Genomic DNA, 27,908 nt, shown 5'->3' with positions numbered 1-27,908 from the left:
GTAGGACACCCTTCTCCCAAGTCCCTGTTTTGGCCCTGCAGCCATCCTGGGGGTGCACCTGCCTCCCACTGCTCTGCCTCCCACCTCAAGCTCCCAGCCTAGCCAGGCTTTCTCCGGCAGTTTTCTCTCAGATGTCCACTCTTGGGAGGGAGGGCTTTTGAGTCATTCTGCTGTCACTGTTTGGTCTCAAAGGACACAGTCTCTTTCTGCAAGGTCCCTACTTTCTGACATGGGGATGCTGTCCCTATTCCATTTCTGCTTCTCAGAATTATTCCAGGGTGAAATGACCTTGTATCTGAAAAGAATTGTTCTCAGAACCCTCCGGCACCGTAGGTCATGTCAACGAGAAACACACTTGACAGCGGCTTGCTCTCAGTGGTTGGGTCAGCCAGCAGAAGAGCAAGCCCAGCGTGTTTACAGGAGGAAGGCTTGAGCTGTGCCCCTCTAGTCCGAATCAGATGTGATTTAGCATCTTATTCTCACACTTTTGTTAATAAAACAAAACAATAAACACATACTACCATCAAAAGAACATTGACAGCCTGTGTTTATGTGTTTATGCTGTATCTGTCTCTAATGCAACCACTATGTAGATTTTTTAACAAAATGAGTTTTCACTCACTGTTGGGGGGTATGTTAATTAAACCAAAGAGGGAGAGCTGATCCTTTTACTGTGTCTTTCTTTCTTGCTCTTTCTCTTCCTTTCTTATTTTTTTACTTTCTCCCTTAAAACAGAGATGTAGGCCCTTCCATTAACGTTGATTTTGGCCATCTCTGACAAGGCTAAAGCAGAGAAACTGGGTTCTGAGTATGTCGGTTTTCACTCTGCAAAGACTCCAACCAGTCAGGCAAATACTCTACATCTGCTGTTCCCAGATAGGGTAGCTGCTCTACCCTACCCTTCCTGGAAAGGACCTTCCTGTGAGATCTGGATACCTGAATATGGTGCCTAGGGCAAGAGATGTGTGAATGAGGAGAGCAAGGAGAGAGGAAAGGAATGGAAAAGAAGAGAAAAGAAAAAAGGAACATTGAGAGAGACAAGAGAATTAGTGTAAGCTTTGTGAACTCAGTGACAAAAATAACAGACACGATGGCCATCTATACTTTTTAATGAGGAGTTTGATCTTTTGGCTCAAAGTAATAGAAACACAGCTGTAATTAGCTTGGGCCCCAAAGGAGGAGGCATTAGTTCACTTAAGCTGACTGTGGAGACAGCAGAGGGAACAATTGGGTTCATGGACGCCCTCAGGACTCACCCTCCTCTTTTGGGTGTTGGTTCCCTGAAGCTCTCAGGGCTGTGCCAGAGTAGAGAGAACTCCTCCCACCAGTGCCAGCACTGACACAAACCCCTGAGACATCTTGGCAAACAGCAACATACCATTTTTCAGTCGTCAGATTTCAAAAATGTTCAACTCTGATACTCTCAACTATTGGTGAAGAACGGGGAAAATAGAGACGCTAATGCTCTGATATACTGCTGGAGGGGGTGTAACTTGTCCCAGCCACTTTAGAGGGACAGTTGACTCTATTCTTTTTTTTTTTTTTTTGGCCTTGCTGTGTGACTTGCGGAATATTAGTTCCCTGCTGCTGCTGCTGCTGCTAAGTTGCATCAGTCGTGTCCGACTCTGTGCGACCCCATAGACGGCAGCCCACCAGGCTCCCCTGTCCCTGGGATTCTTCAGGCAAGAACACTGGAGTGGGTTGCCATTTCCTTACAGGGATCAAACCCATACGCTGGGTTATGGGGTCGGGGGCAGTGAAAGTGCAGAGTCTGAACCACTGAAACACCAAGGAATTCCCTCTATTGTGATTTTAAAGGGCTTCCCTGGTGGTCCACTGGTTAAGACTCTGCTTCCACTGCAGGGGGCGTGGGTTCAGTTCCTGGTTGGGGAAGTTCGCATGCCTTGAAAGTGAAAGTTCCTCAGTCGAGTCCAAGTCCAACTCTTTGTGACCCTATGGACAGGGGCCTGCCAGGCTTCTCTATCCATGGAATTTTTCAGGCAAGAATACTGGAGTGGGTAGCCCTTCCCTTCTCCAGGGGATCTTCCTGACCCAGGAATCAAACCAGGGTCTCCTGCATTACAGGCAGATTCTTTACCAACAGAGCTACCAATGCAGCCAAAGGGAAAAAAAAGAAAAACAATTTGCAAACTATAAAAACAAATGAATATTATTACTCTGATGATGCCACTTCTCAAAACCCTGACCAGTAACTCTCACACGTGTACATAAGGGAATATAGGCAAGGGTGTTATCTGAAGTGCTGTTTGTAGCACAAAATTAGGAATAACTTAAAGGTCCATCTTTATAGTATCTTTTATACTCTGAAAACATGGAAACTTAAAAAGAGTGAAATATACACTGACATAAACCCCTAAGATATCTTGGTAAATGAAGAAAGTAATTTGCAGAATGATACATACAATATGGTGTCACTTAAGTATAAACAAAAACAAAAGTTTGAAGGTATGTCTGTGTGTATGTTTATAACATATTTCTAAATGTGCCCAAATGCATAGAGAAAGTTCTGGTGAGGGACTAAGATTAGGGGTTGGGGGGGCGGTCACAGGAGACTAGCAGGCTTGAATTTTTTCAATGATAACAAATTATGTATTTAGACTTAATTTTTAAAGCTCAAAATGAAAAAGCTACGGAAGCATTCTGATTGGTTTAACTTTGGTCATGTGACTATTTCTAGACCAAGCTCTGTAGCCAAGGAGCTCCTAGGGTTCTATGACTGGCCCCAACTGGGTTACACACTCACCTCTGTGAACCTGGGCAATACATTTGATTGGCAGCTCTTTCCATAATTACATGTTGGAATGGTGAAAGAGGAGTTCCCCTAAAGGAGGGAGGTGTTGTTCTAGACAGGCAACATGATAAGTCCCTATAGTGAAAGCTTTTGAGCCAGCATTGTTGTGGATTTATGTAGGTGTCATCCAAGGCTGAAATGCTTCATCTGGTATATTTCTATGACAATATAGGATAAGGATTTGTTCTGCTCACTGAAAGTTCACCCATGGAAGTTCTGGGAATACAGTTGTTATTGTTCAGTTGCTTAGTTGTGTCTGACTGTTTGCGACCCTATGAACTGCAGTACGCCAGGCTTCCTTGTCCTTCATTAGCTCCTGGAGTTTGTTCAAACTCATGTCCATTGAGTCGATGGTGCCATCCAGCCATCTCATCCTCTGTTGCTCCCTTCTCCTTCTGCCTTCAATCTTTCCCAGCATCAGGGTCTTTTCCAATGAGTTGGCTCTTTGCATCAGGTGGCCAAAGCATTGCTTGGTATAATAGATATTTGTAGAATGGAGACAACACTACCATAGTCTATGGTTATTTTCATAGTAATCTACAAATGGACAGCTGCAAAGGCAGCTCCTCCCAATGCTCTCAGCAAGGGCAGAAGAACAAAGGAAAGGGAAGACAAACCACCAGCTTGGGACTTCTCCTAAGGCCAGGGAGTGGTCGTGACACAGGCTGGGACAGTTTGACGATGATGTGGACTAGGTGTGGGGTTGGGCAGGGGGAATGTCTTCAACCCAGTTGCTCACACCCACTCATGACTAAGTGGTGATTTCTTTCCAGGCTACTGAGAGTTTGTAAATGCTCCTTTAGCTGGTGTAATACCTCACAGTTCAGCTATGGGAGATGGAGACACAGTAGAAGAGAAGGTGGCAAAAAGGCCCAGGTCACCCAGGATGGGAGACCCTTGGGGGGGAGTCACCTAACTCATCTAGATCCTTTCCTCCTCTGCAAAGTGACGAGGATCTCCTAAACAGTCTCTCCATGACGCCGTGACCATGTTCCTTCACTATCCATTGTAAACATGGAGGCATCAGCCACAACCATAATGAGGGTGTGGTTTTCGAAGAGAGGCCCCTGAAGAAAGAAGAGCAGAGTCCCAAGGATTGAATCTTGGGGGGTAACCCCAGCAGGGAGGGAAGGGTTTGTAAAGGGTACCAAGGAAAAGAAGGAGTGGTCTCAAAGGAACAATGACAGACAGCTAGAGGTCAAGAAAACCAAGGGTACAAAAGCTTCTAGGAAGGCCTTCCCCTACCCCTGCAATGTTAACACTGGTGCTGTTGGAAGGATGCCTATGGGGCTTTGGAAAGAGAATGGTCCCAGAAAACAGGTGAGGCTAGAAGTCAGCCTGCAGAGGAGAAAGAGGGATATGACGTCCAGTTCTTCCTCAAAAACTTTCCCAGCTGTATCTAGCCTACGAGGTGAGCCCCAGGACAACTGGAGACCCCTTCCTCCTTCCTATCTTGCTGCTGGATGCTTGCCTCTGCCCCAGAGAACAACCGTTCTGCCCCTGGTCTTACAGGCATGGAAGCCTCAATTCTGAGCCCCAGACCTGACTCTAGCCATTGTCACCCCCTCTGCAAGATAACTGGATCCTGCTGGGTCCTGCGCCCACCCCACCTCTCTACTCCCTGTGGGCTGAGGTCCTCCCTGGAAGGGTGCAACCAGCTGGAACCTTTCTTCCCAGGACTGGCCTCCCAAGAGCACGATGGCAGAATGAGCTTCCTTTAGCCAGCTCCAGAGCATGCCTGCCCAGAACCTCGGTGTTCCAGGCCATGTGGTTTTCCTGTTTATAGTCTTCCCTGCCAGGCAAGCTGTTGAGTTCCCAGCATGCCTCTCACTTAAGCGCACTTCCTGAATGGAGAAATAGGGGAGAAATAATATGGTCTTAAGACACAGCACTGAAGTATTATAATATTAGACATATACATTAATATATAAATCATATAACATTGTAATGTATACAGCATCCATATTCCTATTAATATTAGTTTATTTTAGGGGGGTGAGGCTTTACTGTAGATACACAATTTGTATCTCTCTCTCTTTTTTTCCTCACATAACACCAAATCACAAGCATTTTACCAGGCCATAAAAAAACTTGTGAAGGCATTTTAATTAAGGCCAGGAGAGGCCAACGTAGAAACCAGTGTATAGTTGTAGGCAAAGGAGAAGGTGTGAGTGGAGAAAGAAAGCATAAAGATGCTACAAGGTGAAGGAGTTCAGCCAGGGGTCCCAGTGGGGCCACGAGGGTGGAGGCTGAAATGGCAAAGCTGGTGGTGTCCCAGATGAGGAGTTGGCTTGCCCCTGTTTGCTGACCCGAATTTGATCCCTGGGTTGGGAAGACCCTCTGGAGAAGGGAATGATGGCAACCCCCTCCAGTATTCTTGCCTGGAGAATGCCATGGACCGAGAAGCCTGGTGGGCTATAGTCCACAGGGTCACAAAGAATTGGACCCAACTGAAGTGACTTAGCACTCACTCACTGCCTTACTCTCACTCCTGCAGGTGCTCTAGTGACCCTCAGAGATCAGGCAGGGAGTCTACACTCTTTAGGTTCTATGGATTCTTCTGGTTGGAGAAACTTGAGAATTTTAATTGTGGCAACCAAACCGATTTAGTTGCTGTACGTTGGGTTGAGTCTAGCTTGGCTCAGTTTTCCCTAAGGAACCAAGAGGAGCTAGAGATGCGTATGTCTGGTAGAGATGAGAAACCCAAGCCAGATAGCCCACGGACTGTGCACAGTCTAGGGTGGGTTTTCAGATACATTTCTTTCGTTTCCCACCACCTTGTCCCCTCCCCAGCCTCGTCATCGCTGGCCACCTCAACTCACACAGCTGGGATTACACCCTGGTGAACACCTCCCTCCTTTGCTGTCATCTTTACCCAGCATTTCATTCATTCATTGGAAATATTTAATGAGCATCTCCTGGGTGTCAGATGCCATGTTATGCTGTTGTTATAAGTCACATCCTTGCCCTCAAGAAGCTTCCATTTACCTAGCAGTCAGCTCAAGGGACCACAGAGATCACCAAACCTTTTGTCTGATTATCAGACTTCTCCCCTCACCATTAACTGATGACAGCTTTGCACACTTCCCCAGAAAAATATGCACATGCATAGACATGTGCATGCAACTGTGGGCAGCACCAACCTCCTGAGGCCCATTTATCATTTAAGGATCTATGTTCCCCAAGTTGCAAACAACTGATCTAACTGTCTCACTTTATAGATCAGGAAACTAAGACCTAGAGACAGAAATGACTTGTCCATAGTGGATTATGGGCTGAGTCAGCCCTGGAAGCCAGGTGACTGGCTCCGCAGACACTGCTCCACTGGGCTCCTCTCTCTTCCCTGTTGGCTGGAGGAACCAGGCTAGAGAGGGGATGTAGGCCAGTTCCCTTTTCAGCTGCCAAGACCAGGGTGTCCAGCCTACAGGCTCTGGCTTTCACCAGCCCTCTGGCTCCTGGGGTATACGGGCTGGTGATCAGGAGCTCCCAGAACAGTCTCTCTGACCCTGACCACCCCAACAGGTTCCCCCAGACGTCAAAGGAAACGTGATAGAGGGAACAGGATGTGTTTTCCTGCAAAATCACTTGTCTCACAAGATGATTTGCATACTGGTGGGACACAAATGTCAGTCCCTGCCCATTTCCTCCCTAGAGAAAAGTGTTCCCATCACAGCTTTCCCTGCAAGGGAGGAGACAGCTGTGTGGGCACAGCCCCAGGCCCCTGGGGGATGACTTCCTGATAGAAGGGAATCAGACATGAGTGAGGACTCCCGGAAGTAAGGAGGCGCCTTTATTTGACTGCTTCCCACTCCCAGGGCTTGGCTGGAAGGGGCTCATGGCTCCAACTCTGGCAGTCAGCCTGCTTCTGTGATCCCTGGAGCCCTGGGCATCCCACCTTGCTCTATATTTGTTGTTGTTTAGTCTGTAAATCATGCCCAACTCTTTGTGACCCCATGGACTGTAACCCACCAGACTCTTCTGTCCATGAGATTTCACAGGCAAGAATACGGATCTTTCCTCCTCCAGGGGATCTTCCCAGCCCAGGGATAGAACCCACGTCTCGAGTCTCCTGCATTGGCAGGCGGCCTCTTTACTACTGTACCACCTGGGAAGCCCTATATTATTATTGGAGTTAAATAACTGGAGGTTCACTTGCTAAAAGAGAGGGTTGACGTAATGATAGGTAAAAAATAGTAATACTTAGTGTGTACTCTGTGTCAGACATTGCTCTAAGCATGTTACATGGACTGTAAATTCATTTAATCCTCACAAGGATCCATTGTGAGAAATCAGAGTTCAGAGAGGTTAAGTACCTTGCACGCATTGCATTTAGTTGTCATATTCTCTTCCAGTTTGGAATAGTTTCTCAGCCTTTGTTTATCCTTTAGTGGCTTTGTGAAATGCTCCTCAGTTCCGATTTATCTGCTGTCTGGCTGGCTGAGCTTGTATGGTCCGTTTGGTGGGCACCGAGGTCAGGTCCCGCAGCTGCAGAGAGGAGGAGCCCGGGCCAGGCACAACCTCCGGTGAGGGGCTCAGGGGAAGCCAGAGGAGGAACCTGGGCTGCCAGCTTCCCCACTTGGCGGATTTACTGGGAAGTGCCCCGAGAACGACAGAGGCTCTGTGGGGGCTTGTCCGTCACCCTTTCCCAGGAACAGCCAAGAGAGAACACGAGGGTGTGTCTCGAGGCCAAGTGCTTCCCGTTGTGGCTTCACTGAGGGCTCCACCAGCCCGGCCCCGCCTGGGAAAGGCAGCAGAGAGAGACGTCGGGATGTCCGGGAAAGGGCGGGTGGGGGGAGACCAGCAGGCCCAGTGCTAGGAAGGAGCTGCCCCTTTCTGGGAAGGACTTTGATGCAAGAACCCACCCCTTCACCCCTCCCTCCCCCACGCCCTGCACTCCAGCTTCCGGAGGTCCCAGCCCGGTTCTCTGGAAGGCTCTCGGGGAGGAGGCTGCAGCCTGATTCTAATCAGAGGCTGAAAGTGGAGATGGGGGGCTGGAAGGCGGCTGGCTTCACTTGGCCCTGAGCCTGTGTGTTCCTCAAGGACTCCCAGCGCAAGGCCCCGCCTACCTTTGCAGGAGCTCCATCAACAGGACTGAGGGCTGCAGAGTCTTTGATCCTGCCCCTCAGCTGCCCAGAAAAGTTCTGCCTTAGGCAGTAGTGGCTTGTTTGTTCGTTCATTCCTTCCTTCATTTTGTGGCTGAAGATCCATGTTCCTCACCTTGACCTCACCCTCCCGGGGAAGAAGCTTGGTGGGCCCTCCAGGTGGCTGTCTGGGACTGGGCCTGCTTCTGTTGAGAACATGGGTCCGCTCAGCTCCAGGGCCTTGGGTTCAGGCCACAGCCAGCGCTGAGCCAACCCCAGCTCAGTTTACAGTGTGGTAACTGTAACCACCTGGGGAGGGTGGTGCCTTAGGGAGCCAACCAGAAGCAGAGCAGGGAGAGGAGGAAGGAAATACAGAGTGAGCCCAGAGGCCAGCAGGCAAGTGGACATCACCTGAGTTCATGCACTGATCACCAGCAGGTATGCTGTGTTCTACCCTCACTAGCTGTTGACAATTGAACAAGTTCACATAAAAATCCAGACTTCTGATTTTTCTTGACAATTAGAAAGATTTGGCAACCCTGAGCCTGCCTTTCACGTTGGCAGCCATTATAAATCAGAAAACTTTATTGCGGAAACTCTCTTCACTAGTTCCATTACCTGCTTATTCCCCAAGGGCACCTGTGATCTCATTCAGGCCTCACCACCATCCTGCTGAGGCCAGAAGCATTAACCCCATTTTAAACGTGAAGAAAGCGAGGGGAGAGGTCGGTAGCCTCGCCCAAGGTCCTGGCCAGGGACAGGCAGAACTGGGCTTCTCATCCAGGTAATCTCCTCCAGATCTGGGCTCTCTGCATGCCCCTCAACTTTTCCCTGGTCAGAAGGCTGGTACTCCCAGCAGCAGCTGGGAGGACTGCAGATGCAAACAGAAAATGAAAACCCTCTGATTGTCCAGGTCTGGGGCCTCCGAGGCCTCAGCAGAGTCCTGAGCTGGGTGAAGTAGCGCTTAGCTGAGGCACTGGAGAGGCAACTCTTTACCCACACATGCAGCAGGAAGTGGCTGGTCATTGGTCCCACCTCCTCTCAGACAGGCAAGAGGACCCGGGCACCTCTGGTCAGTCTGGGTGGTGTCTCCCTTCCTGGCTTCTCTCCCTTTGCTGGAAGCTGTCTCCTATGGCAGGATCTTGCTCCATTGGCCTTTTTACCACACATGGTGCAGGCCAGAACCATTGCTGGTTGCGAATCACGGCACAGTTCAGACCAGTCAAGCTTCCCTGAGCAGAAGCCCTTTTCCTGGTCGGTTGTACGTGTTCCTTCCTTCTGGAGAGGCTTGCTGACCCTTTTCCTGGAAGGGTTTGTCCAGTGTTCCTGGCAGTTTTTGGGAATGAATGGAGGAGCAGTGCCTGAGGATGGCAGGGCGTCAGAGGAGGAAGGGTAACTGCCTTATAAAAATAGCTCCACTGTGTATGGCACTCTATAAATCCATTCACATCCACGTATAGTATTTGGTTCTCACAACTTGATGAGTCAGATAGAGTAGCAATTGGCAAATAAGGCTCATCTAGGAACAGGCACGGGATTCTGAGTTCCATTCTTAATCATGCAACTTACCTTGAGCAAGTTTATGCCTTCTCTTTCAGCTTTTATTTCCTCATTGACTAAAAAAGATAACAGTTTCTTTATAATGGGTGGTTTTTTGTTTTGTTTAATTAAAAAAAGATGCTACTCTCTCCCAGCAAGGCTCCTCTGCTCTATAACTTCCGGGAGTATTGTTCACACGGACTACCATGGATCCCCTTGAAACTGTGCCACCCACGGAACTCATGTGTGTGTCTTGATGTAATCTATGTGCTAACACAAAGCCTGGGAGATAGTAGGTGACTAACAAATGCGTATTGAGTGGATGAACTAACTCACTCTGTCAGGATGGATTTTGAGGGGAGCTCACAGGAAGAAGGAAGTAGTGCTGGCTCCCTGTGGCTGGTATTGCATTTCCTGCCCATTTTTTTCTGTGACTTTTGCCAAGTTGCCCTTTGTCCTAGGCCTCTGGGCTCCGAGCTGGCTGGAGGCACAGACTTATCTGTGGGGACTGGAGAGCTGGGTCTGGACTGGGTAATGACCAGCCTTCCGCTCACTTGAAGTTTCCGCTGGGGGGACTGGAAGCCACAGCATCCAGATGGCTAATTGCTTTGTGCCTGTTTCTGCAAATCACAGTGATTCACTGTCCCTGCTGAAAACACGCTCTCGTTTCAAAGATTTAATGGTTTCCAAAATTAATTTAGCCTCATCTGTTATCCCCCTGCCCTTCTGCATTGTCCCCTCCCCCCAGTATCCTCCCCCATCCCAGGATGGAGTTTTCCGATCCAGAAAACCCGCTTTCACCCTGCAGGGCATAGTGGAGAGGGGTGGGGAAGGCAGGCTCCTTTCCAGGGTCACCTGAGCACATACTGAGCGTGGATTTTGGGGGGAAGAAACCTGGGAGGACAGGGCTAATGTTAGGAACACACTTACCTCCCACCATCCTACATGCTTTTGACCACCCAGCTCACTGACTCTCCTAGATGAAGAACTCCAAGAAGCTCCCATTTGCACTGCTTTGCTTATAAGACTTCCAAAAATCATCTTTTTTTTTTTTTTTTTCCTTCGCATGTGAGAGACATGGGCAGCTCTGTTTTAGGCAACTCTTTATGGTTCCCTGAGACCTTAGGGCCAGAGCTCTGGTTAAGAGGCCAGACTTTAAGAAGTTTTCCTCCATCTGATTCTGAATTGTTTCTTGACCATCTTAAGACTTCTGTTCTTCCCCGGTAATATAATCCCTCCCTGTGCCCACTATTCATTTATTTAATAAACAGTTATTGAGCTTCTCTGTATATCAGGCATGTGCTAAGGATTGAGAACACAGTAACCAAAAACCTCCACAATCCTGGCCTTTCAGGATTAACTTCCACTCTAGAGTAGAGAAAGAAAAGGCCTGAGGCTAGCAGGCTGATACATTCTGTGTTAGGGAACAGTGGGGGTAAGGGAACACCCCATCTGGAGGAGCCAAGAAAGACCACTGGACAAGGTCATGCCTGAGCTGAGCCCAAAGTGATTAGAAGGAGTTATCCTGAAGAAGAAGAAAAAAGAGCGGGGAGAAGAAGAAGAGGACAGATGAGCAGTGTCCAGGTAGAAGAAATAGCATGAAGTCCAAGGCGGGAGAAACCGTGGTTCATGCTGAGGAGCTGCACACCTGTGCAGCATGACTGGTGGGAAGACAGGGAAAGCAGGAGTGGTGCGAAAGGTGGCTGAGGACACACGTGGAGCCAGAGCAGCAAAGTCCTGTTAGCACCTGTGGAGTCACTGCGGGATTCTAAGCATGGTCCAGTGTGTGCTCTGGAGAAAGCAGTCTGGCTGCAGTGTGGAGAATGGATTGGATGGATAAGACTAGAAGTAGGAAGTCAGTCTGCAACGGCTGCATCTTAAAAGCATTCTGAGACCCTGGGTGAGATATTGCTAACCATATTTTATGATACAAATCGAGAAAATATCTTTATGGACTTGTAAAATTCTCTCTGTGACTCTTTTGGATTTTGCTTTATATATTTTAAGACTGTGATGTTGAAACCATTCAGATTCCCAGTTATCACATCTTCTTGGTAAATTGTTCCTTTTATCAGTATGAAATGTCCCACTTTTATCCTTATAATGCTTTTTACCTTGAATTCTATTCTGTTTTGTCTGTCAGTAAGAGAGTCATTGAATCAATCATGGTATATCTATGGCCAATAAAGTCACAGAGAGAGGCATTCAGATATAATATGCCTCCTGATGAAAGTCTACAACACTGTCTATTAAGTATTCTGGTCAAAAGCTGAACCTGAATCAGATAAAAATTCTATATCTTGTTACTGGTTCACAGGAAATACAGGGTCCAGAAAAAGATGTAAAGAATACACAAAGAGGCAATCATAAAAATCCAGACCAAAATCCAGAAATTCTCAAAAAAAGATACAATTCAATAGATATAATAGAGAAATAGAATTTTAAATATATTTAACATATACTAAATATAATATTTAATATACATAATGTAAGTATATATGAAGAATAAAAAAGGAAGAACCTTACAAATTAAAAGAGACTTAAAAGATATATAGAACAAATACAATTGGATAAAAACAAACTTGATAAAAACATTTTCAGTGTGATACAATAGCCAAGAAGTGGAAGCAACCCTAATATCCACTGACGGATGAATGAATAAACAAAGGCGGTATATACACAGGTGGAATATACAGTGCCACAGCATGGGTAAACCTTGACAACATTAAGCTAAGTGAAGTAAGCCAGTCACAAATGGACATACACTGTATGATTCCACTTATATGAAGTAATTAAAATAGTCAAATTCATAGAGACAGTAAGTAGACTGGTGGTTACCAGGGATTAGCTGTTGCTTCATGGGTATAGAATTTCAGTTTTGTGAGATGAAAAAGTTCTGGAAATCTGTTTATAATAAGGTGAAAATACTTGACGCTACTGAAATGTATGCTTAAGAATGACTCAGTAAATTTTATGTTACATATTTTTTTAACCACCATTTTTAAAAAGAATAGGTTCAAGGCAAAAAAAAAATGTGTGATAACGACACTGTGGTTATTTTTAAAGAGAGTCCTTAGCTGTTCTGGACGTGTACTGAAATGTTCACAGCGTAAATAATAAGGAATCTTGGACTTGCTTCAAAATAATCTAAGACAAAGACGGAGGAGTGAGTGGGGATAGAGCTGAAATAACGTTCCTTACATGCTGCTGCTTATTGAAGCTTCTATAATGGGTATAGGGAGCATCATTATATTATTTTCTTTATTTTGCTTACGTTAGAACATTTCCATAAAGTATTAGTCAGCTTTTCTGTGCTAACAATTCTTTAAATCTCATTAACAAAATTTAGAGAGGCACTCACTCTCTGGTGTGGACTCAAAGGACATTTTATATCCTAAACTGTCACAGTTTCTTTTTGTACAGGTTGGTAGTTCTTTTGGTGATGCAATTTTCTCAAAAACTTTGCCTTTTTTTTTTTTTTTAAAGAACTGTTTGATTTCAGTCAACTCTGTGTCTCCAATGTTGTACCCATAATTCTTTTGGAGACTTGCCTCTCTTTCGTGACTTTGTTACAGATCTGCTCCTGTGGAAGGCTGTGCATACTCCCTTTTTAAATCCAACTGAAAGTATTTACTAGGGGCCATCTCATAATGAGCTTCCCTCGTTGCTCAGATGGTAAAGAATCTGTCTGCAAGTTTGATCCCTGGATTGATCCCTGGGTTGGGAAGATCCCCTGGAAAAGGGAATGGCTACCCACTCCAGTATTCTTGCCTCCACACCCCCAGGCTTTAGGTAATCAGTTCTTTTTCTGTCTTGACTTCAAAACTTTAAAATTTATTCTTGATATTCTCTTGATAATGTTTTTGATATCTCATTTGTTATCTCATTTCTGGAAAATTCTCACATATTCTTTGAAAAAAATTACTTTTTGTCATCCTTTTCACTTTCTTCCAGAATTCTTACTATCAGACTCTTGTCACTTCTTTCTTATCCCATCTTTTTATCTCTTTGATGTTTCTGGTTATGATCTAGAAAACAGTCCTTACTTCTGTTTTCTAAATCACTCAAGTGTCACACCTCAGAATAGAGCTACAGATGGTGTAAAACTGCTTAGCCACAGTCTAGAATTGGCCCCACAGTTAATGCACACCCCACAATTCATGTTTCAGTCATCCAACCCCCTCTGTTTCAGTTTGTTTGACTGGTGTATGGGACCAGGAGCACAGGGAACTGGCACCTTTGGCTTCTTCCTTTGCTGTCTATGTGAGTAAAACATTGTCTAAGTCTCAAGGTGGCTAATTACATCTTTACTAGTTAAATCAGTTAGGTCTTGACTTTGCTTTGCCTTATATGCATGGACTTGACAGATAGTATCTGTTGATTTTCTCCATGGTAATTGAGGCGTTAGTTCTCTTATATTTCCCCTTTCTCATGTTCCCATATAGGTGTAGACATGATTTTAAAAATTAGTAGTCAAATGTGAAACTGTACAACCATACAACACTGGGACTTGACTCACATCCTGGGACGCAGCAGAGCCTCCTTCCCCCCTGTTGCAAATGCTTATCTTATGATTTTGTAAATATAATTTACTGCTGAAAAATAGTATTATATAATTATATCCCCTCTGACTTTGTGATTTTCTTGCAGTTAACACTTGTCACAGTTTTTATTTTGCTTAGTTTCTTTATAATAGCTATTGCTTATGTTCAAAATGTTCTTTCATTTCAGTTCAGTTCAGTCACTCAGTCATGTCCAACTATTTGTGACCCCAAACATTGCAGCACGCCAGGCCTCCCTGTCCATCACCAACTCCTGGAGCTTGCTCAAACTCATGTCCATTTGAGTCGGTGAGGCCATCCAACCATCTCATCCTCTGTCATCCCCTTCTCCTCCTGCCTTCAATCTTTTCCAGCATCAGGGTCTTTTCAAATGAGTCAATTCTTCACATTAGGTGGCCAAAGTATTGGAGTTTCAGCTTCAGCATCAGTCCTTCCAATGAATATTCAGGACTGATTTCCTTTAGGATGGACTGGTTGGATCCCCTTGCAGTCCAAGGAACTCTCAAGAGTCTTCTCCAACACCACAGTTCAAAAGCATCAATTCCTCTGCGCTCAGCTTTCTTTATAGTCCAACTCTCACATCCATACATGACTACTGGAAAAACCATAGCTTTGACTAGATGGACCTTTGGTGGCAAAATAATGTCTCTGCTTTTTAATATGCTATCTAGGTTGGTCATAACTTTTCTTCCAAGGAGCAAGTGTCTTTTAATTTCATGGCTGCAGTCACCATCTGTAGTGATTTTGGAGCCGAAGAAAATAAAGTCTGTCATTGTTTCCATTGTTTCCCCATCTATTTGCCATGAAGTGATGGGACCAGATGCTATGATCTCAGTTTTCTGAAGTTTTTAAGCCAACTTTTTCACTCTCCTCTTTCACTTTCATCAAGAAGTTCTTTAATTCTTCCCTTTCTGCCATAAAGGTGGTGTCATCTGCATATCTGAGGTTATTGATATTTCTCCCAGCAGTCTTGATTCCAGCTTGTGCTTCATCCAGCCCAGCATTTCTCATGATGTACTCTGCATGTAAGTTAAATAAGCAGGGTGACAATATACAGCCTTGATGTACTCCTTTCCCAATTTGGAACCAGTCTTTTCCATGTCCAGTTCTAACTGTTGCTTCCTGACCTGCATACAGATTTCTCAGGAGGCAGGTCAGGTGGTCTGGTATTCCCATCTCTTGAAGAATTTTCCACAGTTTGTTGTGATCCACACAGTCAAAGGCTTTGGCATAGTCAATAAAGCAGAAGTAGATGTTTTTCTGGAACTCTCTTGCTTTTTCTATGATCCAACAGATGTTGGCAATTTGATCTCTGGTTCCTCTGCCTTTACTAAATCCAGCTTGAACATGTGGAAGTTTACAGTTCACATACTGTTGAAGGCTGGCTTGGAGAATTTTGAGCATTACTTTGCTAGCATGTGAGATGAGTGCAATTGTGTGGTAGTTTGAGCATTCTTTGGCATTGCCTTTCTTTGGGATTGGAATGAAAACTGACCTTTTCCAGTCCTGTGGCCACTGCTGAGTTTTCCAAATTTGCTGGCATATTGAGTGCAGTACTTTCACAGCATCATCTTTTAGGATTTGAAATAGCTCAACTGAAATTTCATCACCTCCACTAAGTTTGTTTGTAGTGATGCTTCCTAAGCCCCACTTGACTTCTCATTCCAGGATGTCTGGCTCTAGGTAAGTGATCACACCATTGTGATTATCTGGGTCATGAAGATCTTTTTTGTGTAGTTCTTCTGTGTATTCTTGCCACCTCTTCTTAATATCTTCTGCTTCTGTTAGGTCCATACCATTTCTGTCCTTTATTGTGCTCATCTTTGCATGAAATGTTCCCTTGGTGTTTCTCATTTTCTTGAGGGGATCTCTAGTCTTTCCTATTCTATTGTTTTTCTCTATATCTTTGCATTGACTGCTAAGGAAGGCTTTCTTATCTCTCCTTGCTATTCTTTGGAACTCTGCATTCAAATGGGTATATCTTTCCTTTTCTCCTTTGCCTTTCGCTTCTCTTCTTTTCACAGCTGTTTGTAAGACCTCCTCAGACAACCATTTTGCATTTCTTTTTCTTGGGATGGTCTTGATCCCTGCCTCCTGTACAATGTTACAAACCTCAATCCGTAGTTCTTCAGGCACTCTGTCTATCAGATCTAATCCCTTGAATCTGTTTGTCACTTCCACTGTATAATCATAAGGGATTTGATTTAGGTCATACTTGAATGGTCTAGTGGTTATCCCTACTTTCTTCAATTCTTCCCTACTTTCTTCTTCTTTCTTCAAGTCTGAATTTGGCAATAAGGAGTTCATGATCTGAGCCACAGTCAGCTCCCTGTCTTGTTTTTGCTGACTGTATAGGGGTTCTCCATCTTTGGCTGGAAAGAATATAATCAATCTGATTCAGTATTGAGGTGATGTCCATGTGTGGAGTCTTCTCTTGTGTTGTTGGAAGAGGGTGTTTGCTATGACCAATGTGTTCTCTTGACAAAACTCTATTAGCCTTTGCCCTGCTTCATTCTGTACTCCAAGGCCAAATGTGCCTGTTACTCCAAGTATTTCTTGACTTCCTACTTTTGCATTCCAGTCCCCTATAATGAAAAGGACATCTTTTTTGGGTGTTAAGTTCTATAAGGTCTTGTAGGTCTTCATAGAACCATTCAACTTCAGCTTCTTCCGCATTCCTGGTCAGGGCATAGACTTGGATTACTATGATATTGAATGGTTTGCCTAGGAAACGAACTGAGATCATTCTGTCATTTTTGAGATTGCATCCAAGTACTGCATTTCAGACTCTTTTGTTGACCATGATGACTACTCCATTTCTTCTAAGGGAGTCTTGCCCACCGTAGTAGATATAATGGTCATCTGAGTTAAATTCACCCATTCCAGTCCATTTTAATTCACTGATTCCTAAAATGTCGATGTTCACTCTTACCATCTCCTGTTTGACCACTTCAAATTTGCCTTGATTCATGTACCTAACATTCCAGGTTCCTATGTAATATTGCTCTTTACAGCATCGGACTTCCATCACCCGTCACACCCACAACTGGGTGTTGTTTTTGCTTTGGCTCCATCTCTTCATTCTTTCTGGAGTTATTTCTCCACTGATCTCCAGTAGCATATTGGGCACCTACCGACCTGGGGAGTTCATCTTTCAGTGTCCTATCTTTTTGCCTTTTCAAACTGTCCAGTGGAGAAGGGAATGGCAAACCACTTCAGTATTCTTGCCTTGAGAACCCCATGAACAGTATGAAAAAATGTTCTTTATGTATCTGTTAAATATCTAACAATGTTTTTCCCCCCAAATAAATAAATATATGAAATAATCTATCACTATTCTCTCTCCACTGCCCCACCCCTCAAATTCTCTGTTTTCCTGCTTCAGTTTGAATGGGTTTTTCTCTATACCTGGGCCTCAGATGTCATCTTAGGACTTCCTTTTATCAGTCTTCTCCTTTGAATTGTTCTTCTGTTTTCTGGTATTTCTTTGTTCCTCCTTCTTGGCTTAATCTTGCATTTCACTAAATCACACCCTTCACTATCTTCCTAAGAAAAGGTATGTGGGAGGTAAAATTTTTTAGTTCTTACATATCTGAAAATATCCTTATTCCACACTTAACACATAGCCTTTATTTGGGTAAGTATAGAACTCTAAGATTAAAATAGTTTTCTCTCAGAACTTTGGGTTCCCAACACTACTATCCTCTAGTATCTTGTACCACTGTTGAGATGTCTGATGCCCCAGCTTTTTACTCCTTCACATACGATGTGATTTTTCTCTCTAGATGCTATGATGTTATTTCTTTTATCTGGGCATTCTGAAATTCAAGTTATTCCTTGGTATTTTCCCTCCATTCTACTGGACATACAGTGGGTATTTTCAGTTTGGATATTTCTCTCTTTCACTAACGGGAAATTTTCTTACATTGTTATTATTTTTAAAATAATTTACTATCCTTTGCTTTCCTTTTCCTGAAACTGCATACAGATGTCAGAACTTGAATAATCCTCTAATATTCTTTCTCTCCTAATTTTCATCTGTCTTTCTCTTCTACTTTCTAGGAGATATCTTCAAGTTTATTTTCCTACTCTTTTGTTTAATTTTTAATTTTAGCTATCTATTTAAAATTCCTAATTGCTCTTGCTCATTCTCTGATTATTCCTTTTTTTACAACATGGCTTCCCCAGTGGCTCAGTGGTAAAGGATCTGTCTGCAGTGCAGGAGACCTGGAGACTTGGGTTCAATCCCTTGGTGGGGAAGATCCCCTGGAGGAGGAAATGGCAACCGATTCCAATATTTTTGCCAGGAAAATCCCATGGACAGAGGAGCCTGGCAGGCTACAGTTCATGGGGTCGCAAAAGAGTCGGCCACAGCTGAACAAGTCAACCATTCTTTTTCATGGATGTGCATCTTCTTTTAGCTCTCTGAGGCTATTAAATATATACATAAAATTTTAAAATTCAAAAAATCATTTTCTTAAATTATCTCTATTTCTTCTGAGTTCCTTTTTTATTTTAATGTTTGTTTGCTTTAGTCTCTCTCTTTCATGGGGGATACTTTCTGTAGATTTCGGGTGATTTCAGGCTGTCTAGTCCTGTGTAACAGTGAGGATCAGTGTGATTGACAGCTGTGTGTGTGGGCAAGGATTTGACTGGTGGGCTTCATCCTCAGGCCATTTCATTGGGGAACCCTGAAAAGCCAATACTTGGAGGATTTCTCTCGGAGGCAGGTAAATTTTTTTCCAGTGAATCTTCTATCCAGGGGACATATGCCTGAAAGTTCCTTTCTGGGAAGGAGTCTGGTGGAGGGCCCTACTATTATCATATGAACTGACACTTAATCAGACATCTGCCCTTTTTTCTTGCTGGAATCCTGGAATTTGGGGATGCTCTGATTCAATTTCTCTAGAGAAACCTCCACTCTCTGGTAGGAGCATGGTTCCTGACCATGTGATGGAAGGGTATCTAGAGTTGTAATTTCATCATATATCTCTTCCAGCCAGTTCCCTAGAGTCTTGCAGAACCTGGTGCCTCTAAGTCTCCTGCCTCTCTGGGCTCTGTGGGGAGAGTCTGCTCACTAATGACTATCAGTTCTTCTCCAGGTCCTTCAAGTCTTAGTTTTCTCTATTCTGGCAGCTCTGTTACCATTCTCCAAGCCACTTTCTTTCTTTTAAAAAACATTTATTTATTTGGCTGTGTCATGTGGCACACAAGATATTCTGTCTTCATTGCAGCTGCAAGATCTTTAGTTAGGGCATATGGGATCTAATTCCCTGACCAGGGATCAAACCTGGGCCCCCGTGCATTGGAATAGCAGAGTTCTAGCCACTGGGCCAGCAGGGAAGTCCTTTCCAGCCCCAAATTACTGAACTCACTCTTGTCCACTGATGTCCTCATTTCCACCCTCTGTATTCTCATGAGTCTATACTTTAAAAAGAATTTTGTGGAGTCTGTGGAGGAAGAGGAGATAAAGATACATGATCAGTTTGTTATCTCTAACTGGAAGTTCATACCTACTTTAAAAAATGGTTTCAGATTATATAAATAGTACATACTTTGTAGAAAATTTGAAGCAAACTTGTATGATCCTACCATCCAGAAATAATCAATATTAACATTTTGGTGTATGGTACCTTTTTTTTTTTAAATAAACTTTTTGTTTTAGAATAGTTTTAGATTTACAGAAAAATTACAGTGATGGTACAGAGTTCTCATCTACTCCTCACCCAGTTCCCTCTATTACTAACGTCTTACGTTAGTGTGGCACATTTGTCACGATTCGTGAGCCAGTGCGGGTGCACCGTTATTGTTGTTCAGTCTCTCAGCCGCGTCCGACTCTTTGTGACTCCATGAATGCCAGAGTCCAGTCTTTATTCAGTTTTCTGTAGTTTTTCTCCAATTTCCCTTTTCTGTTGTAGGATTCACATCCAGGATACTATGTTATCTAGTTGTCATGTCTCCTTAGGCTCCTCTTGACGGTGACAGTTTCTTGGAATTTTCTTGTTTTTGATGACTTTAACAGATTGACAGTTAGGTATTTTATAGAATGTCATTCAGTTGGGATTTGTCTAATGTTTTTCTTATGATCTGACTGGGGTGTGGATTCTGGGGAGAGGAAGACCACTGTTATCATATCAAGAACACATATATCAGCATGACTTCTCCATCTCCTTGAAGGCAGAGTATCTATAATACACGAGTTATTTGGAATTCTTCTATATGGAGGTTCGTCTTTTCTCCCTCATTTATCTAATTATTCAATTTTTTATTTCTATTAGTGTGCACTCATGAATATTCATTTCATACTTTGGGTTATAATACAATAATACTTAATTTTCTTGTTCAAATTGTTACAGCTTTAGCCCTTAGGAGTTGTTTCAATTGGCTTCTGTATTCCTTTGTGTTATGTACCCACTCCAAACCCCATCATTGTGGAGTTTTGAGCTTTGTAAGATGCTCCTGGATCATTCTGTATATTTCCTGCCTCAGTTCTAGATCAACCATTTCTCCAAGATGACCTAGTCCTTTTTTTGAAAAATGGTATTAGAAACCAAGTTCTGGGCAGTAGGTGTGCTTGTTGCTACTGGGATTTCATTGCTTCTCGATCCTGTAGGCTGACATAGCAAGGAAATAGATGTGTCTATACTAACCTATGTATGTGTACATATATCTATAAACATTTCCATATGTAACCATCTGTATTATATCAAGTTATACATGATTTCCCACTTATGTCTCTAAGTCATTACCACATGGATCATTCTACCCTGCTCCTGTTTGTCTGTAAACACCTACTCCAACAATAAGAAACCTGGCTCTTACCATCTGCCATTCATTTACTTAATTATTCAATTCCAGTGTACATGTGTTGTCAACCACCTGCTTTTTAAGGTAGGAATTTAATTATTCCCAAACTACTTATTTAACATGTCAAGATTCCATAAAGGACTTTATGCACTCAGTCCTTATCGTCCCTGATCTGCTGCCAGTCTTCAGTTCGCCAGTCCAGGTCCTATGCAGGATACAGGAAGCTTGGGGCTGGTGCACTGGGATGACCCAGAGGGATGGTATGGGGAGGGAGGTGGGAGGGGGGTTCAAGATTGGGAACAAGTGTACACCCACGGCACATTCATGATGATGTATGGCAAAACCAATACAATATTGTAAAGTAAAAAAAAAAAAAAACTTTATGAAAAAAAAATAATAATAAAAAAATAAAATAAAATGCCGATTCTTACACCGATGTCCTCTCCAGGCTTGGGTTGACTGAGTTTTTCCTAGTCTCTCTCCAGCTAAATGTCCTTCTGTAGGTCTGCTGACAGGAATGCATCATTTCAGACAATCCCCGAGTAACAAACTCTTATTCTACCAAATCTATGCCTAAATGGTTGACCAGGTGGTATAAAAGGCAGAGCTTGCCTTTGCTGCAAGGAGAGGAGTACGTTCTCTACATTCTTCCTCACTGTAGACAAAGTTCTCAGAAGCCACTTGGGCTGCAATGAGAGAGACAAGTATCCCTTAAATGGTGTGTTCCCACATCACCACACACCACACTGCCTGAGGAAACACTGCTATAAATAGCACGTGGTCTCCTTACCAGTCGGCCACAGCCGGGTTAACCCAGACATGATGGAGACTTGGTAGGAAGAGGAAAAAGCAGAAAACTAGATAAAGCAAGAAGTGGGGAGGAAGAAGGATGATGTGGAAAGGGTGGTGATGATATTAATAATACATATAATTAATGATTTTAGTAATCACTGATATTTGCAGAAATCTTCCACATGCACGGTCTCATTTATTTCATAAAGTATAACAACTTGAGAAAGTAAATATTTAGTTCATTGTAAGGTATCTTATAGGTTAAATTGACTTTTGTGGGTTCTAAATTCAGGGTTCCTTGAGTCTAGAATCCAAGCTGGGCCAATGAGAGTTGGTCCTGGGACCATTGCTATTAATAGAACTATTGGAAAATAACATGTTCTCTTTTCATTGGAATTATAAAATAAGCATGGGTGGATGTTCAATATATCTAGTTATCTGTTTGTTTGTTTGTTTATATGCATAGAGGAAGATCTGAAGATAGTATCCCAGGTGTTGACATCGATTCATTTTGGGGGGGTTAGGTAATTGGTAATATTTATGGTTTTTACATGTTATGTATTATTTATATTTTCTATAAAGTAGCATATTACTGTATATTATCATAGATTTTTCTGTTGTAAATTATTGTTTTAAATTTTATACTATATGTATGTTAAAATATAAATATAATATATTTATAATGTTTTCTTATTAATAGAGGAGTATAATTTTTATACTAATATAAGACAGAAGTCCTTTACCCCCCATTTTTTAAGAATCATTTTGCACCTTCATAGGTGTTATTTTTTAAAAAATGTTTATTTACTTGGCTGCATCCAGTCTTATAGTTGTAGCACGTGGGATCTTCGTTGTGGCACATGGGCTCTATAGTTGTGGTGCATAGACAGGCTTAATTGCTCTGCTGCATGTGGAATGTGGGATGTTAGTTCCCAGACCAGGGATTGAAGCTGTGTCCTCTGCATTGCAAGGCAAATTCTTAACCACTGGACCACTAGCGAAGTCCCCATGTAACCTCTTAATGCCCACTGATTCCTTCCCTTGGTTACTGACTCAAGCCCAGTTCCATATGCCTGGTAGGACACGCACTCTTAATCCCAGGATGATCCAGTTCCCTAGAATAACTTTTTCAAAATAAAGTTTTTTACCTTTTCAAAGTAAAGTATTTGTAAAAAAGAGATTTTTCAAAATAACAATATTTAGGGACTGAGAGGTTCTGTTGGTTTTGGCCGCATTCCATCAGACACTGCTGTTGCTGCTGCTAAGTCGCTTCAGTTGTGTCCGACTCTGTGCAACCCCATAGATGGCAGCCCACCAGGCTTCCCGTCTCTGGGATTCTCCAGGCAAGAACACTGGAGTGGGTTGCCATTTCCTTCTCCAATGCATGAAAGTGAAAAGTGAAAGTGAAGTCTCTCAGTCTTGTCCGACTCTTAGTGACCCCATGGACTGCAGCCCACTAGGCTCCTCCATCCATGGATTTTCCAGGCAAGCCATTGCCTTCTTTGCCATCAGACACTAGGCCTCATCAAAGAGCAGAGTGGAAAAGTGGGTGAGGTTCTGGTGTCATGGAGGTGCTCCTGCTTGAGGCTGACAGTGGCAGGGGTTTCAGGGGTGGATGGGTCAGTTTCACTTGGATTTGTAGTCATTTTAGAAGAAGCTTGGTTATTTTTCTGTAGCCCTGCCAGAGGGAGGAACAAATCACAACCCCCAAACAAAAGAGAAGCAGCGCCAGTGGCCACGATCTTGCTGGGGTTCCCTCCTCCAAATTTGTGAGAAATCTGGGAATTGTACACAGACCTGCCGTCCCTGCCCAACACCCACTCAATCCAGCTCTCTCCCACTGTAGACACAGGCCCCACTCTCAAGTCCCCAAAGCACAGCTAAGGCCAGGCTGCAGCATTCAGAAAACTCCCCATAAACCCTGACGAGATGCCACTCATTCCATAAGAAAACCACCTTTTACAATTACGATGCAGAGCCTGTAGTTTCATGTTGTTCAGAATTGCATTGTCTCTTTTCCAGAATAGGTTTACATTTTATCCCTGCATAACCCCAAATCCTATTAAAATATTTGCCTAAAAACAAAAAGGATTATTCCCACAAGAGCAATTTGCTTCCCCCTCCACAGGAGATAGAGGAACTGGGATGAAAACCCAAACCCACACAGTTTAGACTAGCGCTTTGTTCCCTTTTTCACCATTGCAGTTTTCAAAAATAGTAGAGACCACTTTCTTCTACACATTTCAGTATCTACCCATTTGGAAGCAAAAGCCTGGGTCTAACAAGGGTCAGGGGCTTGGCTGGGGGACGGGGTGGGTGTGGGTGGGGAGTGTGGATAAATCCCAGGGGTGGGTGCCCTGGGATTGACTTTAGGAGGAGGGAGGGAGGTCAGGACACAGAAAGTACCAGATTCCCTTTGGCTCAGATTTTACATCTTGGAGTCAGAAGTAGGGACAGAGGGATAGACAGCCGTCACGGGCAGTTGACCTGACCACTGAGTGTTTATTTCATCTTTAAAGGAGGCACCTGGGATACAGGACCTCTCAGCCTCCTTTCAGCTCCCGAGCTCTCTGGACCTCAGCCAGGTCAGTGAGGCAAGGGGCTTGCTACCCACAGACCTTTTCCTGGATGGCAATCAGCGGCTGCCTGCCCACCTGCCCGGGAGCACTCATTCTCCTGATTCCAAGGCACCTACACTTCCCAGACTTCTTAGCTTGAGATAACAGCCTGTTGTCCTCTCAATGACTCCACACCCAAGGGGAGAGGGAATGAGGAAACCTTTGGGACAGTGGGGCCTATCTGATGAACGTAAGAGGTGGGAGGCTGCCCCATTGCTCCTCGTGCCTTCCAGGTTCCCAAGGGCCCCCACCCAGCTCAGGAGGCATTTCTGGGCTTGGCTTCCTGGCAGAGGAGGTTTGCAGGCACTGGGGGAGCTGAGGAGGGTGGTGAAGGCCCTTGGCTCATAAATCTTCATCTTGGGGATTCATTAGGGATTTTTTCCAAGGACTCTTCCAGGGTGGAGGTGGGTGTCTTCTAATAGGTTCCCATCAGACTCAGGATCAGGTCCCAACTCCTCAGCCTGGCATCAGGATTCTGCAAAATCTTGCCTCAGCCTTCCTGGCCAAACCTCTCTTCTGTTATTTTTCCCAGACCCACTGAGGTCTAGCGACATAGAACTACACTATTTCCCTGGACACACCATGCATGCTCACATCTCTGTGGCTACTTTGCATATTGTTTCCTCTGTCTGAAGTGCCCACTGACACTTCTCAAAGAACTCCTATTCATTCTTCAAGACTCTACTCACTGCCTCTTCAAAGCCTTACTTGACTCCTTACACAGGGTTGATTGTTCTGTGCTCCAAGGGATAGGGTTCCTTCCCTGGCTCATCACCCAGTACGGTAATTATTGGGATTTGCATGTTTATCTTCCTCCTAGTGGCTCCTCTAGGGCAGGGAGCGTGTCATTTACTTTGGTAAACCAGTGCCAGGCTAATAATTCTTCAGGCAACATTTGTGTTAGAATGAACACCATTTCTTCTAGATTCATGGTATTTTGAGTAGCATTAAGAGAATGCTTCTGGGGACTTCCCTGGTTGTCCAGTGGTTGGGACTCTGTCCTCCCAATGCAGGGGGCATAGGTTCAATCCCTGGTCAGGGAACCAGATCCTACATGCCAAACTAAGATCTGGTGCAGCCAAATTAAATAAACATTAAAAAAAAAGAGAGAGAGAGCAAGAGAACACTTCTGTTACCATGGCCATTTCTTGGCCCACAATGCTATTTCTCCAGACAGAGGTCATATATCTGTTAGTCTATGTATTCACACAGCATCAGTACAGCACTCCTCAGGTAACTTTATATCTGATTTATTTATTTTATGCATTTACCTGATGGGTGGTTATTATAGTTGCCATCATAAGATGACGAGACTGAGATGCCAAGAGATTAAGCAACGTCATGTTCAATGTTACAGTCTGTGTATGGCAAAGCTGAAACTTGAACCCCGGTATTCTTACTGCAAGATCTCTGCCTACACCAGAGATTCTCAATAATCTTTGGATCAGCATCACCTGAGAACTGGTTAGACACGCCCATCATTGGGCCCCACCCCAGACCTACAGAATCAGAAACTTCTAGGGTGGGCCCAGCAATGCTTTAACCACCTGCAGGTGATTCTGTTCCACACTCAACTCCAAGCACCCAGGCCTACATCCTCAGAGCTACTCCAGTGGCTGCCCAGAGCCAGAGGAGGGCGCTCCAAGGCAAACTTTTACCCCTGAATAGTCATGGCTTCTGTGATAGAAACCTAGCCCCTGGGTAAAGGGGAAGGAAACAGGTTGACTGGGAGTTAGGAGCCAGAGTTCTAGTCCCACGGGTTCTGCAATTACTGACCTTACTGACCGTGATTTTGAGCACCTCCCTGGGTCTCAGTTTTCACATCTGTAAAGTGAGGACGTTGACTAAATGCTCTCGTCTCTGATTTCCCTTTGCGCTGTTATTTAGCTCTCCTTTGCACTGTGTTGTCCATGGCAGGACTGCGATGAAGATGGAGTATGTGTGCTCATGTTTCAAGACTTTTCCCCGTCCTTGGAAATTGATCATTCCCAAATTCCAGATCCTTGGGCCAGCTATCCTCCTGTCATCTTCTTCTTTGGCGGCAGAAAATGGGAGCAAACATTTGAGTTGACTCATGAAACTTAATTAGGCAAAAGGTAGGAAACTGTTTAATGATGTTGGATTGGACCCCCTCTGGTTGCCCGAGGCTCCTCATCTGAGCCTCTCCCCTGATTCCTCTCCTGTCGCCTGCTTCCTCACTGTGACTGTGCCAGACGCTCTTGCTCACAGGAACATCTCCTGTCCCTGTCCCCGCTGTGAGCTCCTATGTGTCTCCTGTCCCCCTCTGTGGGGTTGCCTGGTTCACAGGCTCTTGGTAACTCCCCATCCTTCTGAGGAGGGGTTAAGGGTGATGTGTCAGGGTAACTTCCTAGGTGCACCAGCGAGGGGCTAGGTGACCAAATGGGGGAGCCCCATGAACGCAGTGAAGCCCTGTCCTACTGTTTCACGTGGACCTCATGGCTCTCCCAGGAGCACACCTGATTGTGGATGTGTTGTGCTCATTGGTACCTGCGGGGGCCCAGCATTTAACCGGCAGCTGGCAAATCTCCTGTGTGCAGAAGGCTGAAAAGAAGGAAAAATGCCTCTTGCCCCTTTGAGATAATGATAAGAAACTCAAGGTGAGTAATTGCACTGTAAGAGTAGAGCCCTAAGGGATGTCCCTAGTGGTCCAGTGGTTAAGAATCTGCCGTCCAGTGCAAGGGACATGGCTTCGATCAAGGATGCCCCGGTCCCACCGCAGGGCAACTAAGCCCACACACTGCAACTAAGACTCAGTGCAACTAAAAAAAAGGAGAGCCCCCCTGAATCAGAAAGGTGGATTGAAGAATTTTAATCTCTCAGGACCTGGGTGTCAGCAGGAGAACATGGCTGAGCTCTCAAATCCTGAAGGGCCCTGAGAATGTGGGCAGTTCTAGAAGTCAGTTAAAGAAGATATTGCCTTCAGCAGAGGCACAGGTGCCAGATAAATAGCACAGGTGTCTGTTAAATTAGTGTCAGGCTCAGAGAGAGACTCATCATGAGGTTTCCAGAGTCCAGGAAAAGCCTAAAAACTGCAGGACATCACGTGTTGCTGGCAGCCTTTGGGTTAAAAACCAAAAAAGGTGGTTCTTAAACGAGGTCCCAGAGAGAGCAGGAGCCGATGATGATCCTTCATCAGCTAAAGCTCAGTGAGGCTGCACTTCTCAGCTGCAAGTAACCCAGGAAGCTGGGCTTCTCTTGGACTGAGCATTGGTGGAACTACACGTAGATAAAGAATATGTGTGTATTCCAAACTCATCAAATTGTGTACACGAAGTATCTTCAGCTTTTTGTGTGTCAGTCATACCTCAATAAAGTGATTTTTTAAAAAGAATGTATATGTGGATTTGTGTGTAGCTCTAGCTTCTGTTGTTGTTGTTCAGTCACTCAGCCTTGTCTGACTCTGCCACCCCATGGACTGCAGCACTCCAGGCTTCCCTATCCTTCACTGTCTCCCAGAGTTTGCTCAAACTTGCGTCCATTGAGTCAATGATGCCATCCAACTATCTCATCTGTCACCCCCTTCTCCTGCCTTCAATCTTTCCCAACATTAGGGTTTTTTCAAATGAGTAGACTCTTCACATCAGATGGCCAAAGTATTGGAGCTTCAGCTTCAGCGTCAGTCCTTCCAATGAATATTCAGGGTTGATTTCCTTTAGGATTGACTGGTTTGATCACC

The 27,908-nt window shown here is 44.4% G+C and overlaps 1 protein-coding gene and 1 long non-coding RNA gene across 3 annotated transcripts in view; one reads left to right on the top strand and one right to left on the bottom strand.

Annotated features, from left to right (window-relative positions):
- The window catches only part of SLC4A1AP (solute carrier family 4 member 1 adaptor protein), a 75,640-nt gene extending 48,077 nt beyond the window's left edge, over positions 1-27,563 (top strand). The window contains exon 14 of the mRNA XM_027555778.1: positions 26,129-27,563. Within this exon, the coding sequence (XP_027411579.1) occupies positions 26,129-26,139 (11 nt within the window). The 3' untranslated portion in view covers positions 26,140-27,563. The remainder of the gene's footprint in view (positions 1-26,128) is intronic.
- On the bottom strand, positions 1,094-11,858 carry LOC113901438. 2 transcript variants are annotated; one of them, XR_003513441.1, is made up of 3 exons: positions 7,879-11,858; positions 7,126-7,550; positions 1,094-4,656 (listed from the first exon to the last, which is right to left on the bottom strand). It is a non-coding gene; the product is annotated as an uncharacterized LOC113901438 (long non-coding RNA). The 2 variants fall into 2 exon arrangements; XR_003513442.1 differs by having other exon boundaries at positions 3,207-4,656; positions 7,126-7,297.
- Positions 27,564-27,908: the final 345 nt, after the last annotated feature.

This window comes from Bos indicus x Bos taurus, chromosome 11, assembly GCF_003369695.1.
Source record: "Bos indicus x Bos taurus breed Angus x Brahman F1 hybrid chromosome 11, Bos_hybrid_MaternalHap_v2.0, whole genome shotgun sequence".
In the NCBI taxonomy this organism is placed as follows: domain Eukaryota; kingdom Metazoa; phylum Chordata; class Mammalia; order Artiodactyla; family Bovidae; genus Bos; species Bos indicus x Bos taurus.
The sequence above is the reverse complement of the archived record's forward strand: the minus strand, read 5'-3'. Positions and strand labels throughout refer to the sequence as shown.